Genomic DNA, 13865 nt, shown 5'->3' on the forward strand with positions numbered 1-13865 from the left:
ATTTGGGTAGGTCTTTTTGTCCCAAACACTTGGATAGACTAGTTGCTGACTGACTATTCAGTAGCAGAAAGAAAACCAGAATTCAAGTCTCTTGGTTCCAAGCTTGTTCTCTTTCCTTAATGCTCCAGGAAATAGCAGGGAACAGCCAAGCACTCTGCACTGCAACACGCCACCTTAACAGCTAACCAGCATTACTCAACTGCTACACAACTGCATCTAGTGCACAAAAATACATAAGAAAAGAGATTAGAATTGTGTTTGGTAAAAGAATCCTTTCAAAAATTAAGTCTTGTCACCTGAAGTCTTATACAAATTTGGGTTCAGATACTACTTAGCATCTGAAAGTAGTTAGTATTTTACAAACAAATCTACACCAAAGTTTTGTAGAATTTTTTTTTTTTTTTTTTTTTTTTTTTTTTTTTTTTTTTTTTTTTTAAGAAATGAAGGCAATATTGAGTTAACTTCTCTTGATAGCATTAGGCTATTCAGCATGTAATGGCTGCATGTTTCCTCAAAACTCAGGAGGCCACAAATTAGGTTAAGGGAGTCTGTTTAATTTCAAACAAATAAACAAGCAAACAAAAAAAAATCAGCGCTATATAAACAAAAATAAAAATTTACCTCAAATATCCAAAGCCAATAATGAAATCTGTAGTCGTTCACTTCACTAAATTACAAGAAATTTGAATAACAGCAACAAAAGGGCACATAAAATGAAGTTTGCCATCTGAGATAGCTTAAAACAAGTTAAAAAGTTAGACAAAATGTTACAAAATAATCTTTTCAATAGCCAGTTGCTTGTTCCAGGGACTCTTCAATGGACTGAATGTGGTCTTCCCCCCTCCAAGTCATCCATTATGTTGCTTTCTGCGGTATCATGATCCTAAGATGAAACAGCTCCTTCTTCTTCATGAGATTTGGGGGGACTCTTGGATAGAGATCTAGATTTTGATTCCCTCTTCGACACTGGTGGAGGACTTCTGGACCTGGACCTGGACCTGGACCTGGACCTGGACCTGGATCTGGAGACCGACGAGGACTTGGATTTGGATCTACGGGCCGACCTAGACTTGGAGGTAGATCGAGATCTGGATCGAGTGAGAGAACGAGACTTGGACCGGCTGTAACGAGATCGGCTTCGGGATCTGGATCGACTCCGGCTTCGAGAACGGCTGCGGCGACGCCGCCTAGGGCTGCGGCTCCGGCGTCCGTAGCCGCCTCCCCCGTACCTGCGGGGCGGCGGTCCTCGGCGGCTGTGGTAGGGGTCAGGCGGGCGGCCATAGCGGGCCATTTGCACCCGCAGCTCCCGGCCATCAAGCACGGCGCCGTCCATGGCGTCCATAGCATCTTCCGCGTCTCGCTTGTCGTGGAAGCGCACGAAGGCGAAGCCACGGGACTCTTTAGTGTAGCGATCGCGGGGGATGTAGACATCGCCCACCCGGCCATACTTGTCAAAGACTCGTCGCAGTGTGTCGGGCGAGGTGCGATATGTCAGGTTATCCACCTTCAGGGAAGTCATTCCCTCCACGTCTGGGGGAGGACGCCCGTAACTCATGGCCGACTAGGGATCGACCCGAAGGCTGCGCGCCGAGAAATCAACGCCCTGGGAGGGCCGCGCGCGCTCAGCTAGAGGCGGTAGCAGCGACCCCGACGGTTCGCTGCAACTAGCAGGCTCCAGTGACCCTTTCTCTTCAGAGGGACCTGCGGCTTGGCGGGTGGGAGGAGATTTAGAAGAGCTTGATCCGTTTTCACGACCCTCGAGATGATTGCACGACCTTCCTCCTCCCTCACCTGAAAAGTAACTGGGGCATGATAGCAGCTGAGGTTACACCCAGAGAGACTTTAGAAATTCAGGACTCTGGTATCATCAACCAACAGAAAAGCAATCAGGATTACAGTTGGGGAGAATACAGGCCTTTTAAGACAACAAGACAATATCCAGTGCAAACAGCTCCAATATAATTACCAGATAGATGATGAGGAGAAATCCTCTCTCTCTCGACTGGTACTTCTTCCTCTGAAAACTCTCCTTCCACCACCAGCCAGCCAAATGGAAAATATTCCAGAATGAATCACTCTTCACTGGTTTATATATGACTTTTCTGAGAGAATGGGATTATGGGTTTTCTCCCATAGTGCTCTCTGGCCCTAAGAGCTTCAAGGGAGGTGTGAATTCAGATATCTCATACTAAACCCTGAAATTTCCCAAACGTGTGAACTCCAATGAGTGTGAACACAAGCATTGTATCAATTAGTTCTACTTAGTACCTTGTTTCAGATTCTGGCCCAAAACATCTTGTAACATCAGATCAATAATCTATCAACTCTAATGAGTTAGCAGTTTGTAAAGATTCCAACACCCAATCACTCTTTCTTAGGCCATGAATTATTCACTGAGGAGATGTAATGGACTTATTAGTGTTCAACACCTTGCTTAAATTAATGCAAATGCATAGTTTATCACAATCAGGGAATAAAGTATTCACTAATTGAAATAAAATGGAAACATAGGAATAAGGCAGTCATAGTTTTGTTATTGTTTTTGTTGTTGTTGTTGTTTAATCTATACTAAAAGGTCCAGCATGGCAGAAATCCTGGTCTTAGAGTCAGAAATCCCAAATTTAAGTTCCAGCACTGGCATTTTCCAACTGTGTTCTGGATAACTTCTTCACTCTCTCTGTGCCACACCTGGGAAATGGAGGCCTCACCTGTCTCACAAGGTTGTTGGAAGAACAAAGCTTTTTTTTCCATAAAAATTATATTTTCATATCATTCATTTCTTCTAGGAACTCCTGTAGTCCTTGTGGTCTTCCCTTGCTCCCTTTCAGTCACTTTTTAGGAGATTAAATTTGCACCAAGTTCCAAAATACTATTTAGTATTTTCTTTGTTTTACTCTTCTTTCTAGCTTTACTTCTTGTCTTAGCACTTTGTGTCAAGACTATATTCTGGCTTCTGATGAGACTTTTATTGAGATAATTTATCCCACCTAGTCTTATCCTGGGTTATATGAGTTCATGGACTGGCATTGACTTTCCAGGGTTAGTCCTCACTGGGTTTTTGAAGTTCAGAGTTCTGGATCTTTAGAGCTTTGGGGATAATTTTAGTTATCTTAAACCACCTGGTTATGGGCTGTCCAGGGCTGATTATTGTGGAATCACATAGGTTACAGGCTATTGTTGTTCCCTTGGGCTTCTAAGAGTCCTGCTTTGGGGTCTTCTAACCCCCTAGGACTGACTGCTCTGGGACTCTCTCCGAGGAGTCCTCATCTCTTGTGCTAGATAAAAAACTTTGCAGGCTACACATGTCCTTCTGGAACCATGTTATTCTCTTATTACAGGAGTCTTTCTTTCTTAGTGGCTGAGAATTTCTGATTGGCTTTTTTTTTTGTGCAATCCTGCCATGCAAAATGTTAATAGTTATAGTTTCTATGCGGATTTTTAATTATTATTATTACACTTCAAATTTACTGGAGGTTTTGAGGTATAAGTATGTGAGAACTAGACAGTCTTCCTCCTTCCTTCTTCCTATTCATGTACCAATCTTGACAAGGAATTTCTCAAGCTTCTTCTTCCCAGACTCAAAAGTCAGATTGATAAAAAGCATTTCCTAATAGGTAAAAAGCTTTTTCATGTTTAAAGAAATACAATTATCTTTGATTCTTCATCTATGATTCCTTTTTTTCCCTTTAGGATTTTGTCCCATTAACTATTTCCTTACTCTCCCTCATATATTTTATGCTGATGTCAGCAAATATGCTCATTTCTTCCCTATTCCTCCCCCCATCCCCATCAAAAAATATCACCTAATTTTTTAACCTCATCCAAGTTATCAAGTCCTATATATATCTCTCCTTTTTAAATCCCTAGAACAAGTATTGACACTCATTGTTTCTACTTCTGGACAAGTCATTTTTATTTATTTAGATTTCTTTTTTTGGACTAGGTAAAAGAGGAGATTTTTGGCTCGATATCTACCTAGTCTTAACCATTAAATAGGTGTGGCTTCAGTCAAACTGAGACCTATTGAAGACCTTAGTTTAAAAAGCCCAAAGTCTCCCATTTCATCTAGTGCCAACTCCAGTTGTCCTGATCTAGATCTGGCCACTTTGGTTCTGGAGGCAAAATTGAGGCAGGTGACCTTGCACAGCCCTCCATCACTTAAATCCAATTCACTTGCGTGACATAATCTTCTTCGAGAACCAAGGACAAACAACAATAACAACAACAGTTTCCTCATCTGCAAAATGGAAACAATCATAGTTTCCTCACTGAGTTATTATGAAGACCAAAGGAAATAATATATGTAAAATACTTTACAAACCTTAAAACATTATATAAAAGTTAGCTATTAATATTATTGTGTCTTATTACTATGTCCATGTCAAACTCAACATGTCCAAAACTAATTCAACTTAAAACTTTTCCTAACTTCATTTTTGTCTCTTATTCTCTCTTCCTCCCTCCTACCTTCCCCCAACTCATTGCACCATTCTCACATTAAATAGGCTGAAAACTTATTAATCTTGTTTAATTCTTTCTCATCTTTTAATTTCTCTCACATTTGCATAGTTGCAAGTTCTATTCATTCCACCTCTGTAAACTCTCTTATGTTTTTCTATCTCTTCTCCTATTGCCATCACCTCACTCAATCCCTCTGGATTATTGCTACAGTAACTTTATTGGACATCCTGCTTCCAGATTCTCCCCTTTGCAATCTGTCCTCCACACACTGCCAAAGCAATCTTCCTAAAACACAGGTTTGCCTATGTTGATCCCCTTCAGTAATATCCTTTTATCTCTAGGATTATAATGTAAACTCCTTAGTCTGGAATTTAATATTGCCCCCACTCTGATTCTACTCTGACATTTCCGCCTTAATTCATATTATTCTTCTTCATGCACTTTATTTTCCATCCAAACATACTACTGTTGCCCAATTTTGAACTGCTTTTTACCACTTCCTCATAAAAACTAGCATCTCCATGACTAAAAAAGAAAGTAAAAAGAGAAACAGAGTATCTTTATCCCAGTCTTCCAGGATCCTTCTCTTCCTTTAAAACTAGGTGCTGAGGCAGCTAGGTGAACAGAGTATCCCACCTGGAGTCAGAAGGACCCTAGTTCAGATCCAGCCTCAAACACTTGAGATTTGATACTTACATGCTGTGCAACTCTGGGCAAATCACTTAACTCTGATTGCTTAAAAAAAAAAAAGCCAGATGCCACCTTAATAATAAGTAACGGTGCAACCCTGGGCAAATCACTTAACCCTGATTGCTTAAAAAAAAAAGGCCAGTTGCCATTTTTACCAGATAGCTCCCTTACCCCAAAATGAAAGTGTTCTCTAATCCTTCCATTTTCCCAAGGCAACTCAATCACATTTGTCTTTGTTCCTATAATATTCTACTTTGTGTTGTACTTATTATATATGGGTGTGATTACAGAAAAAGATAAGACAGAGACATTAAAAAAAAAACCGACAAAGAGAGGAGGGAGAAAGCGAAGAGAAAAGAATGATACAGAAAAAGAGGGGAAGAAAGAGAAATATCCTCCCTTCTTTCTCTCCCCCATAGAAGTTGGGCTTTCCACAATAAAAAAAAAGGGGAGTTGTAACATAGGTTAATATTTCATCTGCATTATTAACTTTTTATTGACTCTAGGAAATCAACAAAGGAATCAATCAAGTCCTGATTTGTTATTGGTTGCCAATTTCTAAGATGCAAATACTTACACTGAAATTTTGACAATTTCTTAGAGCTGGCTCCAGCATCCCCTTTGACTTTTTGCCCCTTAAGGACAGGGATTGTGTCCTTTTTAAAATCTTTTTTTTTTTTATCTCCTTCAAAACTAACCTAGAAGGTACAGGCAACTAGGATGCTGAACCAGGATGATCTGAATTCAAGTCCAGCCTCAGATTTACTAGCTATTAAGGCAAATCACTTAATTTGTTTACCTCCATTTTCTCGTTTGTAAAATGGAGATAATAAAATCTACCCAGTATTGTTGAGAGGGTCAGATGAGATAATTATTGTAAAGAAGCATAGTACAGTATCTGGCACATATAAAACACTATGTAGGTTATGTTGACTTTATTTTAGCTGAATAATAAAGGACTGAAATTTTTAAGTGACTTTATAAGAACTTTAAGTCTGTGTAGATGATATATGATCTACATTCTAACCAGAGTTGATAAAAATATCAAAACAAGAAAGGTCATATCTCTTAACACCCCCGCCAAGAGGAGAAAACCTCAGCAACTACCATCAAGAAGCCCCCTAAACAATAGTGGTCACATTCTTGGATAAATGAATGCAAATTTCTGGCAAAAACAACTTAACTAAAGGATGGATCAAAGTGAACACAGGGTAGAAAACAACTGGATCAGTGGCACTTGTAGCAGTCAGAGCAATGCTAAGGAAAGATGAGATTTCCCCAAAAAAGGAAAGATCCCCTAATCTTAAATGAGCCAAAATAAAGCAATAGGCTGTAGAAAAGAGAATAGTAGGTCTCCTTCAAAGCAATAAATCATTGTTCAGTCAAAGTATGAAGGATTTCTTGTTGTGACCACTACTCTCCCTGTGGCTGCTGATGCTTTTGCTAGGGTTACTATTGTGGTGCTGTTGGGGCTGCTACTGCTACTGTTTCTGCTACTGTTGCTGTCAGCATCAATGTTGCTGATATATTGCTTCTGAGATGTTGCTATGATTATTGCTGTTCTACCTCTGCTACTAATGCTGAGGTTATTATTGTGAAATTTTTGGACTGAAAGTGGTCTGGAAAGTTTCTCTCAGTATAGATTTCTACAACAGAGAAGAGACTGATATAAACCAGGCTGTAGAGAGGGGGAACCTGGCAAAACCTGACTCAGAACCACAACAGATGCTGCTACTGTGGGGAGTGAGGGTGATGGGCATGTGTGAATGATCTTTTTGTTTCTGAGGAGGAAAGGCAGATATAAAACACAAATCCCCTGGGATGACTACACATGGTCCACTTTGCAATGAGGGAAGGATAGCCAGAATCTGAATTTATTTGTGGTGATTTCTTATATTCCACTATCAGAAGTTGCAACCCAAGAGACAGAGATAACATAATGTAGTATATCAATAACAGAATAAGAAGTCTGATATCAGGCTTAAGTTTGGCCACTGGTTTGTGTAACCATGAGCAAAAGGTCTAATCTCTGTGTCCCAATTTCCCTATCTGCGTGGGATAATAACTATGCCTATTTTGTCTGAATTTTGGCAAGGCTGTCATCAATGAATGCTTTTTTTCTTTTATTTTGTTTTTAAATAGCAAGATGACAAGTGTAATGACAATAACTTAGATTTACATTGCATAAACTCTGAGCTTTGCAAAGGACATCTTATGTATCATCTCTCTTGAGCCTCCCTACACACCCTCCTGGGAGATAGGTTTTGCTAGTATCATTTTCACAGATGATGAAACTAAAATTAAAAGAAGTTGTCACTTGCTGCTGTCACTAAGCTAGGAAGTGCTAGAGATGAAATTTTAACCTGGGTTTTCCTGACTTATAAAGTGAGCAACCATATGCTATGACAACTCTATCTCAATGAATGAGATGGTATTATGTGAAGTTTTTAATTATATTAGAAAAATAACTTTATAAAAACAAACTGAACAAAGAGCATCCCCAACTATTTGACAAAAAAAAATTAGCCCATATACATACTTATATAGAAGAATCTGCTGGGTATATATAAACAATTATTTCCAATTGTACATACATACATACATAAATAGCTAAATACATAGATAGATATATACATGCATATATATACATATATATATACATACACATATATATATAATACACACAGAGTTTTCTAGACATCATCTTAGTTGAACCTCCCCACAGCCCTATTAGTGACTGTAGATATTGCAAATATTAATTGTCCCAATTACATATTATGTGTAAGTATCATTATCCTCATATATGAAATCACCAAGTCTCAAACTTATATGTAGTTATAAATAATTCCTAAATGGTTAAGTTAGACCTGGAACCTAGGTCTGTTGGCTCCAAGTTTAATATTTTTTCCTCTGAATCACTTATTTTCTCTAAATCAATCTTCTTGGCCACAAGCACCACATGAGTATCCATACCTCAATATACAGAGAGATAGGTAAGATTTTTGTTTTAGCTTCTATATTTACAAAGTTAGTTCTGGCTTTTATATCACAAGTAATTTGTATGGGAAATATATCAAGTCATATGATAGTAATTACATTGTTTTATAATGTATATCACATTTTAAGGTTTATGGATTGTTTTCCTTACCTAGACACTGGGACATAGGCAGAGAAGATATTATTACTCCATTGTATGGATGAGGGATCTATGTCACAAAACTCTTAACTTCTTTCCACTGTACCACATTACCTTCTCCAATTGCAGAAACCTTAAGGAAAAATTTTCCCTTTCTCCCAAAAAAATTTTAAGACAAAAAATTTGTACCTCTTTTAAATATAATTTCCCCAAATAGGAACATAAAAAAAAATACTCTCCTACATCACAAAACTGTTAAGAATGACTAATTAGTGATCATAAAAGCACTCCAAACATATAAAGTGTCTCATAAAATTTTATTATAAGCAGTGATACTAATAGTTAAACATATGATACTGGCCATCAGGTAGGCATATAAACAAGTCAATGAGCTCCATTCTATCAGTGCCACTGCTGTTGTGCAGTTCATATGTTGAAAGTCCTTTATAAACATAAATTTGTAAATCCCCAAGACAAATTCTCTATAAAATAAGTCAATATTATTTTCTATTGCCATGGTAACAAGCATTATACAAATAATCATCACAGAATTCTGCAGATGAAAAATCACAAAAGTTAAATGATTTGCCTAAAACTACAAGTCAAGTAGGTAACAGAGATGGCATGAAAATGCTAAGGTCCTGCCTCTTTTTAGTTTCTCAGTCATTGGTCAAGACTACTAGCAATGTCCACATGTTGGATCAAAGACTATTATGACAAAGAGTCTTGATTTATATAAGTGACTAAAAGTCAATTTTAATTATTTAAATATGTATTGAGTGACTGCTAGACCCAAAAACCAATGTGGGAGATGTACAGATGAATAAAATAGAATTCCTTTTTCTAAAAGAGCTAACAATATTGCAGAGAGCATAAGACATATCCACGTATAATACTAATACAAAATAGAAGGTAGTGTATTTTTTTAAAAAAGATAAAAATATGGTTTTGAATGAGTTCAGAGGAGAGAAAGCGAATCAGGTTGGATCACTATAAGAAAAGTGATGTCTTGAAGAATGGGTAGAATTTTAACCCATAAAGATTGGACATAGAGATGGAGATTAAAAAGAAAGCAAGAGTTCTTTACAAGAGAAAAAAAACAGTATAATCAAAGAATGGGGGAAGGAAAGCAAATTATATTTAGGAAACATTGAGTAATCCAGTTGGGCCCAGAGTCATACAGCTAGAAAGTATCTGAGGTCAGATTTAAACTCAAGAAAATGAATCTTCCGAGTCCAGAATTCTATCCACTGCCCAGTATAAAGAACTACAGATAAGAAAATTCCCTCTACAAATGCAGATTGACCCTGTCCTACAATTTACAGTCTTAGCCTCTTAAGAGAATTTTCTTGAACCCTAAGACATAAATTTGCCCAGGGTCACTTGGCCAGCAAAGGTCAGAGGAAGTACTTGATTTCACATTTTCCTGACTCCCAGGCCTGCTTGCTATCCATTCCCTCGAAGTATGTGAGCCTTATATGAAACAAATAGAAAGTATTTCTTTAATCATCCCCCCCTCCCAGCTTTTATATAAGCACTTACATAGGACCTATTATGCACTAAGTACTTTACAAATATTATCTCATTTGATCTTCATAACCTAGAAAGTAGGTGCTATTAATCCCCATTTTACAGTTGAGGAAACTGAGTCAGAGAGAAGTTAAGTGACTTGCTTGAAGTCACACAGCCACTAAGTAATTGAGTGAGATTTGAGATCAGGTCCTCCTACCTACAAACCTGGAACACCACTTACCTGCCTCATTTATTGTATCTGAGAAATTCAAGGTATTATAGATAAGGCACCAAGTCAACATTGGCTTTCTTTTCATTGGCAGTTTTTCCAAAACCAGATCCAGACGTGCCTCTTTAAGTCGACATAGCACTATTTCTTCCCTTCCTCTGCCCCCATCATAGCAACCAGGCACCCCACCTGTTTCCATCTGGAAAGCTTCAGGCAGCTGACATGCTGAAACAAGCTTAGTGCCAACGGCCAGTGTTTGCAAAAGGCTGGAGTTTCTGGCAGCCTTGCCAATGACAACAATAACAATAACAAGCCTTTAATTCCAAAAGGTATTTATTTACCTATAAAAATTGATTCCCACAAAGAGTGTGTATATAAAAATCCAGAGCCACACATGCTCCAGACTCAACTTGCCTTTCTCCCTGGTTGCTGAGACCTCACAAAGGGGACAGACATTCCTCCTGTCTCCAGTTGATACCAATTCCATTTTGTTTATTCCTTTTCTGACTTCAATCCCATTTGACAGTGAAACCAGAATCAAAGGGAACATTTACATAATGAAAAAGTGGAAACCAGAGTCAAGTAGCAATGAATGAGGAAATCACATATTTCACCATCCTTTTTGTGTGGCTCGCTTTTCCCTGGAGTGCCCTTGTAATTGTATCAAAGCACCGTTTATTATTTACAAATGCCTATTTTCTTCCTAGACCAGGATTTGTCTAAATAGGCTTTTGGAGCTGGTCTTACTGCATTGAAGGGTCAGTTGATGCTCCTGTGTAATCTGCTACATGTCAAATTGCATTATGTTATAAGCTCCAACTAACATGTGAGAAAACACTCACTTGGAAATAGCCTACAAAGCCTCTTAACTGGACCTTGATCTTTTCAAGGACACATCAGAAAAATAAAAAAAGACTCAACAGAATTGCTTTTGCCTTTATAGCTATGGTGAGCCTCTTTCCTGAGACTGACATATTTCTATACATTGCACCTTGTACTGTCTCACTAATTATAATTATGATTGCTTACTATGGTTTCCACAGTAACCGTTGTCACTGAAGTGCTTCATTGCCAACCTGATTTCCATCCTCCTGCTGATATCACAAATATTATGTGACACTTTAACTGAAAATATCTACAAATGGGCGTCTGAATGTGATGTTTTCCTTTAAAAGGGAAGGAAAACAATTATTAGCTGTCATCTTGGTAATATATTTGAGTCATTAATTGCTCCAAATTTTTATCCAGAAAGCAATATGTGAATCCTGAACCCATAGATTCTGTGTTCTAATTCTGTTGTTGCAATTGATTGTTAGAGTAAGTTATATAGATATAAGCAAACCAAGAATTCAAGGAAAGTAACATGGCACGGTGGGAAGAACAATGGATTTGGCATCAGAGATTTGTTTTCAAATCCCAGTTCTACCATTTACTATCTTCCTCAACTGAATGAAGCTCATATTTCTCTTATATAAAATGAAAGAGTGAGATTAGATGTGGGAGGTCTCTTCTCATTCTAAATCTACCAATTGAGGAGAGTTAAGTTTTCTGAATCTCAGTTTCCTTATCTGTGAAATGGGGATAGGAATCCTTATACTTTCTACCTCAAGAAGTTGTTTCCAAGAAAGAACTTTGTAAATAGTAAATTATTCTACATAAATAGGAGCCAATGACAACAGTAACAACAATAAGGCTTTAATTCCAAAAAGATATTTACCTATAAAAATTGATTCCCACAAAGAGTGTGTATATAAAAATCCATACCAGGTCAAGTGTTTTTAGCCACATGAAGTTTCTCTTCCTAAAATTCACTTCTACTGAAGATGCTTCTTCTTTTAAGCTCTGATAAAGGTCAGCTGATAGGCAGAGTTGGGGGTCTTAGAAAAGATAGTAATCTTTGAGGAATAGTGGAAGATAGACGGGCCTGGTGTACTATGGCCCATGGAATCACAAAGAGTTAGATACAAGTGAATGAATGAACAAGACCACAAAGGAGTCTAATCTAGTGTGGCTCCCACTTTCCTACAATTCCAGCAAACATTGGTTAGAATCATTTCAAACTTTTCAGTCTCACTAGCAAGAGGAAATGTTCATCCTTTATCAGCACAACAGGACCAGATGAGTGAGATAATTACTCAAGATTCTTCTGCCGGCCCAAGGTAGGCATTGGGAGCTGCCTAGCCCTTTGCCTTCACTCTGTATTCCAACCAGATCACTCTCCTTGGAGGCAGAAAAGTTGTGGAGTTCAGAGTGCACAATACTCCTGGACTTAGCAAGAAGTATCTGCTACATTCAATACATGCCCCAGATTTTGCAAGCCCATCCTAATTTCAAGAAAAGTGTTGACAATAGTGTAAATTCACATTAGACCTATATTATCAAAGGACATATGTTGGACTCTTTACAAACTGCTAACTCATTAGAGTTGATAAGATTATTGATCTGATCTTACAAGAAGATGTTTTGGGCCAGAACCTGAAACAAGGTACTAAGTAGAACTAATTGATATAATGCTTGTGTTCACACCTTTACTCATTGGAGTTCACACGTTTGGGAAATTTCAGGGTTTAGTATGAGATATCTGAATTCACACCTCCCTTGAAGCTCTTAGGGCTAGAGAGCACTCTCTCTCTTGTATAAAAGAAACAGACTTGGAAGGAGAAATAAACGTTTGTATTTTTACCAGCTGGCTGCATTTGGGGTAATTATTGATCTGAATTGATACTAAGGCTGCCTCCAAGAAAACCTCCCCGAGAAACCTGCACTTCTACCCCAAAGAAAACCATTATTATTAAGAAGAACAAGAACCCAACAGACATATTTCTCCTTTTTGTTAACAATCATCAAACCATAGGGTTTTTAATTTAGGGATAGAAGAAATATACTTTTTTTAGACTGAGTTTCTTGAGGACAGGAACTGTTTTTGCCTTTCTTTGTGCCCCCAGTACTTAGCATAGTGCCTTGTATATATTAACTGCTTGTTGACTGTTAATTGTATTGGGAAATTTCTGTGACATCAAAACAAAAATTTCAATAATTTTTTTCAAAATAAAAATTCAAAGGACTTTAAAAAAAGAGGCATCCCTTTTCAGACTGTGTGTTCCGTTTTTTGGTTCAGAAAGTATAGTTAATGTGTGTGTGTGTGTGTGTGTGTGTGTGTGTGTGTGTGTGTGTGTGTAGGCAATATAAGAAATATTGATAGGTTTCCACAAACTTTGCAAAGGACAAGGAAGAGAGGTGAAACATACTGTTAAGATACCTCCAACCAATCATTTTGTGAGTCAAGAAGCTTGATAAACCACAAAGTTTCTGATAAAGGAACTCAGGACTAAAGATGGCTAAAACTGACTGGAGTCGATGACAGAACACAAGCTATTTACAAGTGCTCGTGCTTAATGAACCTCATATATATTAATCAATACACCAGGAAGGCAGGGTTACTCTACATCTTTGAATATAGGAGGAAGGGAGAACATGTTTGAAAGCAATATGTAGATTATAATCCAGAAGGACTAACCTTAGAGTATAAAAACTTGCACTCCTATTTATGTCAGTGTGTGAACTCATATGGAGTTTACACCCACTTCTTCAGGAGCTTATTAAAAATTTAAACTGCTTCATTCATCCCGAGTCTGTTCATTCACTGAACCCTTTTTGGGATTCAGAATTTTGCTTCCAACAGCAGCAAGGTGACACAGTAGATAGAGTGTTGGGCCTGGAGTCAAAAAGATTCATCTTCTTGAGTTCAAATCTGGCCTCAGATACTTCTTAGCTGTGGGACCCTGGGCAAGTCACTAAATCCTGTTTGCCTCAGTTTCCTCTCTGTAAAATGTACTG

General features: G+C 37.9%; 1 protein-coding gene across 1 annotated transcript; it reads right to left on the reverse strand.

Annotated features, from left to right (window-relative positions):
- Window positions 1–506: 506 nt before the first annotated feature.
- Window positions 507–1555, reverse strand: LOC127550573 (serine/arginine-rich splicing factor 2-like). Its single transcript, XM_051979674.1, has one exon. The coding sequence runs from the start codon at window positions 1553–1555 to the stop codon at window positions 884–886; it is 672 nt and encodes a 223-aa protein (XP_051835634.1). The 3' UTR covers window positions 507–883.
- Window positions 1556–13865: the final 12310 nt, after the last annotated feature.

The sequence above is a fragment of the Antechinus flavipes genome, chromosome 1, assembly GCF_016432865.1.
Source record: "Antechinus flavipes isolate AdamAnt ecotype Samford, QLD, Australia chromosome 1, AdamAnt_v2, whole genome shotgun sequence".
NCBI classification, from domain to species: Eukaryota; Metazoa; Chordata; class Mammalia; order Dasyuromorphia; family Dasyuridae; genus Antechinus; species Antechinus flavipes.